We start from the raw sequence: 8,522 nt of genomic DNA on the forward strand, positions 1-8,522 counted from the left end.
ACCATATACATATACATATACATATACATATACATATACATATACATATATATATATATCGAAGAATTAGAAAACAGCATCCGAACATTTATTTCACCTCCATTATTTGTGATTATTTGTAATTTGGTCTGCAATTATTGGCAATATTGGCGAATCACGAGACGGATACGGATAGCGGGGAAAAAAGGGGGCGGGTGGGCTGTTTCCATGCTCACTCTGTAGCTTTCGATGAATTTTTCCAATCGTACCGATCCGCTAGCGATTAATTTCTTGCTGAATGCAATGCAGCCGATTGTATTGCTAACCGCTGTAAGAAGAATTTATTGACAGTGAATTGCCACGCTAAGCCTTTGGTGTAAACTTTAGCGGAAAACTCGAGAGGCAGACGTTGCGTAAAGTTCGATGCCAAGACTCGTTATGTTGTGCTTGTATTACCAAAACGAATAATAACAGAAACTTAATGTCCAAACGCTAAAAGTTCAAGCTCTGCGGTAAATGTCCACTCTCGACTCTAGTTGTTCAGTCTTATTGAATTTATCGCTATAAGAAAGAACGGGTGCTTTATTGTCATTTGAACAGGCTAAACTTCCTATCCATCGCGTGAAAATGTTGTTCCCTAGTGGACGTGACCGATAGATTAGAAATTGCCGAATGATATTCGCGAAGGCGTTGGAGATTAATCGAGTAGGGAAAATACGTGGGTTTCGCGTCTCGTCTTCAGCTTTTCATCGCAATGCCTTAAAATATCACTACATAGTTGCTTTTCCTCAGGTACAACGTATTGTATATGAGCAAGCGGGCAGAGGGTTTGGAGTGAGGGCGAGCGAGCGAGCGAGCGATAGACACAGAGAGAGAGAGAGAGAGAGAGAGAGAGAGAGAAAGAGTAGACGTTCGATTTTTAAACGTAACGTAAACGCAAGCCTGTAGTAAAAATTTGAACGAGTTCCGGCAGATGTTCTATCCGGTGGTGGCGCGCGGCTACGTGTTTAGAAAATCTTCTTTATCTCGTCATATGATCGCGAGCGCGTAGCTTTATCAAGCTGAATAGACGATTAGGCCGATGTTATGGCCGATGCTACGCCAAGCTGTCGACGAATTTTTGCACAGAATCACCAAATATAGAGCATTTAAAGAGAGACGAGGACGGCTTTGGGGTTAATTATTCATCGACGTGCATTGCAAATTTTACTATAATGATAATAATAATTGAAGAGAAAAAAAAAAAGAAACGAATAACGATGGCGTTGATGACGATGATGACGATGAGGACGATGATGATGACGATGGTGATGACGATGATGACGACGACGACGATTATGATAATAACAACAATAACAATAATAAAAATAAATCATAATAATAATAACGAAAGCCAGCCAAGTACGTACGTGCATCTGCGTTCACGTTCGCTCACTGTACCAATACAACGAGACGGGCGGTATTAAATTGCATTACTTTTCAAAGCAATCTAGTATACTCTCGCTCTTAGATTGACGTTATACAGTTCGAGAGAAGTTTGTAAAGATCTTTGTTCGCCGAGGAAGTGGATTAAAGCTGTGTGAGTTCGTATTTCTCTATCTCCTTTTCTCTCTCTCTCTCTCTCGCTCGCTCGCGTTCGTTCGAACTCGCCGGAAGTCCACGGCACACGGCAGAAAATATAATACGCTACGGGTGCGCCCTTCGTTTTCTCTTTCACTCTCATTCTCCGACTATTTCTCGCTTCACTGGTGGAGCCTAAATAACAGTAAGCTGACATCGGCACTGCGGAGCATTAGCAGTTATTTTTCTCATATGTATACGAATTTCAGTACGCTGGCGCTGGATTCCGACCATTTTTTTGTTTTTTGTTTTTAATTGTTTTTTTCGATCGAGACTTTGTGTACATACGGATGAATATTACCATTGCCAGGGTTGTTTGTTTTCATACTCACGCTACGAGTACGCGTTAGTTGTATAGGGGGAGATGATAGTTTTCAATTTTAACATTTATCGTTTATTTTTTTTTTTATTTTTTTTTGATACTCGCTCGAGCGACTCCAGCACTATCTGGTGTTGTAAGTTACAACTGCAGGTTCTTTCTACAATCGGTTCTTCGACTCGATCGATACATACTTTGTAATTCGAACTTATTTTCATACGAGACTTATCTTATCAATTTCAGTTTTTAGTTTTTATTTCTTTTTCGAGATATTTCCATTTAAGACAAAACAAGTGATTTTATTCTATCTTGTAATTCAAATTATGCGAATGCACACGACTGCTCTTTACGAATAAGCGAGATAAATCACAATAATTAATGATAAATAATTGCTTTTATACATCATAACGATATAAAATATAAGTCGCGTGCCTAGTAAGAGCGATAAAGCATATTGAATCGACATTTAAACGAATAACGCGGACATTCTTATGTATTTCGTAGCGTTTGGGTGACTTATTTCCATTTTATGTAAAGGGCCGATTAGATAGATTTGATAGAGTTGAAATTTTTTTTTCTTTCTCAATATCAAGTACGTAAGATTTAAAAATAAATCATGCCGAATTGCGTAGTTGACTTTTTAAAAAATGTATTCGACAGCGCTTACGACGAATGATGAAGCGATTTTATTTCTATTTGTACAATGCATTATTATTAAATTTGAATAGACACGAAACCGAGTGAAACTTTGCAAAAATTAAAGATACCGACCGATTGTTAAATATTATCGAAAATCAAAGCGTTTGCTTTTTAATCGGAATAAATAGACGTAAGAAAGAAGGGGGGGGGAACTTTGAATGGGCGTAAATACTTGTGCCCAATGATCCAAAACATTTTTAGATTCAAATTACATTTAAGGAGTTAACTGACTCGACAACTTCGATGCATGACTGCGAACGAAATTAATTATCAATTTGAAATGATTAATGGAAATGTAATGTAATTCTCTTATAAATAGTAATCGTTGTTATATGGTTTTTTTTTTACCACGGGCTTAGAATCTGCTCTATAAACCAAACTTGAATTTTAAAACAAATTGAAAACATACAATTCAATATTTTAGACCGTTATACCTTGCGATAGTTTTATATTTTGAGATTCTTTTCATATACATGGGTTAAAAATAGTTTTTTTTTCTCCTCCTTACTTATTAACTATTCCTATAGTTTGGATAAATTTTAGGTTCTCATATTTGAACAAAAACTCAAATATTCAACTATGTAATGGCACGTATTTCGTCACAGAGTCGCGAAAATGTTCGAACGAAGATTTTTACGTTAAATTAATAATCGATCACTAGCTATTAATTGCGATAAATGTCTTAGATCGCATTATTGTATAAATAATTGTTATTGTATAAATACTTATTATATAAGCTCTATCAGGTGCCTGTAGCATAAAAAGAATTAGCATAAAAGAGTAATATTAGGTTGTATTAATAACTAACTGCGCTTGTCCTACTCAAACGATTGTTTCCAGCTTTCCCTCGCTAGATGATTTTTTTTTTTTTTTATGAGATACCTCGTTGTTAACGAATATTTTGTAATTTGACTTACATGTGCATTGTCCAATTTCAAATAATTGAACTCGAGATTATTCATTCTCGAGAGCTTCATTCATTCGTTCATTCTCAGACGTTTGACTACCGATTACAAAGAGACTCGAGCGAACTCACTAGCTCCGAACGATAAAAAAATAATGCTCGGCAACATTATAAATCATTGGAATAAATAGTGAAATATAAACATTTTCAATAATTATTTGACTTGGAAATAGTCACGGTATTGTCAATTTGACTTCGTTACATACTCGTACGCTCAAAATTATTTATATGAAATTCGTAACACCATAGTCTGGCATGATTAATACACTTAATATTAATACGATTAATACAATTAATACACGACACGCGATATTTATGGAAATTTATGCGAAACCTATTAAAAATCAAGCATTTGCCTCGATAACGTAAAACTTCATCGAGCGAAGAATTAACTAAAAAATACTTGTATTTTTGCGGGGGTTATCGAAATTTTGTTCAGCCCTTGCACTTCCCCATCACTTTCCCCATTTCATTATAAACTAGAAAATTTCTCACACAGGACCGTCCAAATTTTGATGTTGCCTTGAATTTTGATTGTTGAATCCAGGACAAGAATGGGCCGCCCATACGATCAGCGATAAAGTCTTACGTCGCTGTTATATCGGGCCCCCACTAACTTATCGACGGTTCAAACAGCTGATCGTGTCAAAACATACACAAGGCCGAAAGAAAGTTTTGTGGCGGCAAAGCTATGGGTTTGGAGCAGGAGGTACGCTACGGACTACGGCAGGACGTACGTAAGCAACTTTGCAAGATGACGACAAGAAAATAGGTTAAGTAAAAAGACCTTTCACTCTTTGCGGCGCAAGAATAAACGCCCGTTTCACCAGTGATGTGGACGTGTTGCCATGAAGTACACGGACGCCGCTACTCCGGTTAGAAAGTTTCGGATGCCATTTGCCTCGATATACAATCATTAATATTTGACAGTGCGTACTTTATTTAGTTTAGAATAGGTATTTTCGTTAAATTTTTTTTATTAGCAATCACCATGGCTGCAATACTTACACGTACAAAGAGAATAGTAATGGAAAAGAGTGAGAGACAGGATGATTCTAAGACAATTCGCGTTGTGTTCGTATCTTTATTATTAGATTTATTGGCATTTACAATTATTTTACCATTGTTTCCTGCACTACTTGACCATTACCACCGTACAGATAATGGCAAAGGATTGTACTCAATTATTTTCAATAAAGTTCATAAATTGAATACCATGTTGAATGCGCCTGATAATGTGAATACAGTATTATTTGGAGGTATGTACTATCTTTAAAAATGAATTTTAGCTTCAATTTACGATGTAGTATAAAAATTAATTGAAATCTTCATTTTACACTAGGTTTTCTGGGATCCATGTATTCCTTTTTACAGTTTCTTGGGTCTCCAATTATTGGAGCTCTGTCAGACATTTATGGGAGGAAACCTCTCATGATTCTTTGTCTTATAGGAATAGCTTTATCTTATTTATTGTGGGCTATGTCCAGTAATTTTGGCCTTTTCATCTTAGCTAGAGTACTTGGTGGTATAAGTAAAGGCAACGTAAGTTTATCTATGGCAATTATTAGCGATGTTACTTCTCCAGCAACAAGAGGCAGAGCCATGGTAATTAAAATCAATTATAATTAAAAAATTTTTATAGGATACCTTGTCAATTTATTTAGATTTCTTTTTTGATATTGTGTTTAATAAGAATACATAATGTGTGATATCAATATGATATACTGTAATACAGAAATGCTGAAAGGCAGTTACATTAATTTACAATTATTGTATCATACTTATGTAATTGTATGATAATAAGGCATGAAATTTAAAATTAATAAAATATTTTGTGATAAAAGTTAAAACAACTTACTCGATTTATTCTTTCAGGCATTGGTTGGCATTGCTTTTTCAGTAGGATTTGTATTGGGGCCAATGATTGGTGCTATGTTTGCAAAAATGTCAATTGGAAGTAGGGAAGGCCAATGGTATGCATTTCCAGCTATGTTTGCCTTTTTTTTATCCATGTGTGATTTACTTTATGTTGCAATCAATATGAAAGAAAGTTTGCCAATACAACAAAGAGCAAAATCACTTGTTAATGGAATTTCGGGTGCTTTGACTTATATAAACCCAATGGATCTATTTCAGTTTAATGGCGTCACTGGCTTAACTCATTCGGGTACGCTTATTCAATTAAGCAATAATTTATGAATCCGTACCAATTGCATTAACATTTTGCAGATCTTTATAGATTAAGAAACTTAGGAAGAACCTACTTCTTATATTTATTTATATACAGTGGCCTAGAGTTTACTCTGACATTCTTAACCCATTATTCATTTGGTTTTACACACATGCAACAGGGATGGATGTTCCTAGGAATAGGCACAACAATGGCCATTTTACAAGGGAGTTGGGTTAGGCACATTCCACAACATAGAACTAAAGCAGTAACAGAATTGGTATTTATTAATCGTAAAAGGTAATATTAAATCAGGTGCCATATTGCATAAGCTAATTTCTTTTAGGGCCTTTGGCTTATTATTCCATCATTTATATGCATAGGCATCGCTAAAGATGTAATGACGCTTTATTTTGGAATTTTTCTCTTTGCAGTTTGTAAGTATAAATTAATTAGTTTTCTACTAGCCAAGAATATTGTATAAGAATAGTTAATAAGGAGGCTGTATTGACATTTAAAATAATTAAAATATTGTTTCAGCTACTGCAATGGTTGTTACATGTATCATGACATTGGTAACACGCGTTGGTCCAGAAAATCAGAAGGGTATAATAACAGGAATATTCCGATCGTTGGGAGCGTTAGCCAGAGGTTGTGGTCCTATCGTTGCTTCTATAGGTAAAGAATAATTAAGGCAACGATGATTAAAAATAAAAACTTAATTTAAATCTGAAAAAAATGACAATATAATGATGATGATACCATACAAGAAAGAAAAGAGTCTTAATTAACTGCAAAACAGTGAATTTACTTTATAAATTCATATTCTATGTTAAAAGTAGCAAAAATTAAGTCTTTATTTGAAAACTAGAAGCATTATTTTAAAGAAATGGAAAATTGAAATAATAAAGGCTGTTCTACTTAGCTTTTTGGAGTCTTGGAAGTTCAACGTCATACTTAATTGGAGCAGTGGCTTTAATAGCCCCACCAATAATATTGAGAAGTATAACTTAAAAAATATACTTTTATGTAGTGCCTTAACTACGTGCATTATTAACATTATGTGATATGGAATTTAATACACAACAGTTTATACTCTTAGCGATCAAGTATTTCAACAGTCTATTTCTCATAGATATTTTTTATATTTTAATCTTAGAATTTTATATTTATTGTAAAGAGATTTTATACTAATGAAGATATTTATTTGAAAAATTCATTTGTTTATACATAAGCGCATAAGTAATTTATTGAAAATCAATGTATTTATATATATTTTTTAAATGAAAGTGGATGTTTATAATGACATTAAATGTTAACTGAATAAACATGTAATATTTTTATATCCTCGTTACCATACCCTCACCTCTTACGTGAAACAAACAAAAAAAAATCTAATTATCTTTTTGTTTGAAATATAACGATAAATCTTTTCATTTATTAATTAATTAAACAAATTTTTAAGCATTTTGCACGCACACGTATAGTCGCACTTGCGGGTGTGCGCACGCGCGTCTGCCGTGCACGAACGCACGCATGCATGATTCTTCACACGTGCACGCACGTGTGCGCGCATACGCATACGCCTACACCAATGCACGCGAGCACATAATTTTATAAATAGCAGAAGTCAATAAATGTTAAAGTGTATATATAAGAAACAAAAGAACGATTTGATTATAAAAACTATTTATAAAAAGTTATTTTACAAATGTTATTTGAACGAATGAGATTGAAAAACAAAATCCTTCGCTAAATAAATACAAAAACGGGATGACGATTGATTAAAATGATTGAAATTAGCCAAAGCATGGCGTAGCTGTAAGATTTGAAATAAATCGAAATCGCAACAAAGATATTGCAACGCGCCTCGAAGGATTGAATAAAAGAGCGGAAATAAAACCCACATTCTATCTATAAACGATATAAAATTCGCAAAATCGCAATGGATTTTGAAAATCTTTGGTTAAAAATTGATAGTCAAAGTGCATTAACAAAAGAAAGAACAAAAAATAAAAGAAAACAAGAAAAGAAAAAGAACAAAGAAGCAGATATCCTTTATGACTAAACATGCTTATAAAAATTCGCAGCCTCGTGAAAGTATTTAAGCTGCTCGTGGACGCAAGTGCAATGGGCGTTTAGTTTAAAATATATAGAAACTAAAAGGCAAACGTAGGTAGAATTTTCGTTCTTTATTCGGTATATAATGTGCGGTCATGGCAAACGGACGCACATAACGAAAGACGATATCGGTAATAGGACGCATCAAAATCCAATGTGTCCTTCGTGCAAATAATTATCGAAACCAGTTGTAAAATCTAATAGGACTTAAGCCATTCCATTAACGGCTGCCTCAACTGCAGAACAATAAGTCTACATCTAACAATAATATCCGCCGGGATTATTGCAGATACTCGTCACATTACCGTTGAATCAGCTTATTCAATATTATATTACAGCACCTGATGTGCCTGTAGTAAACAATGACGGCCAACTACGCCCCGGTGCACTGTATGTGTTTGCCTTCCCGTGTATATGCGAGTGGCCGTGCGCGCGCGCGCGCTCGCGAATGCGTGCATGTCAGCCCAAGATCATCACCTGTTGGCTTGTGTGTGCGACCTTCGGCACTGTCCGCCACTATTGCCCAGATTTTCTACCTGAATTACTAACGGTACAATTCGGCATACGCGCCCATCGCTCGTGTAAGCTACGGACGGTCCGGTAACCGAATCGACGAGCGATCTCACTTTACCTCGAGATAAATATAAATA

The 8,522-nt window shown here is 34.9% G+C and overlaps 1 protein-coding gene across 1 annotated transcript; it reads left to right on the forward strand.

Moving 5' to 3' along the window:
• Positions 1 to 4,088: 4,088 nt before the first annotated feature.
• Positions 4,089 to 6,864, forward strand: rtet (major facilitator superfamily domain-containing protein rtet). The gene is made up of 7 exons (XM_011499017.1): positions 4,089 to 4,840; positions 4,924 to 5,186; positions 5,457 to 5,748; positions 5,811 to 6,031; positions 6,098 to 6,188; positions 6,292 to 6,429; positions 6,677 to 6,864. The coding sequence occupies exons 1-7, from the start codon at positions 4,573 to 4,575 to the stop codon at positions 6,763 to 6,765; spliced, it is 1,362 nt and encodes a 453-aa protein (XP_011497319.1). The 5' UTR covers positions 4,089 to 4,572; the 3' UTR covers positions 6,766 to 6,864.
• The last annotated feature ends 1,658 nt before the right edge of the window (positions 6,865 to 8,522 follow it).

Source organism: Ceratosolen solmsi, unplaced genomic scaffold (assembly GCF_000503995.2).
Source record: "Ceratosolen solmsi marchali unplaced genomic scaffold, CerSol_1.0 scaffold2, whole genome shotgun sequence".
Taxonomy (NCBI): domain Eukaryota; kingdom Metazoa; phylum Arthropoda; class Insecta; order Hymenoptera; family Agaonidae; genus Ceratosolen; species Ceratosolen solmsi.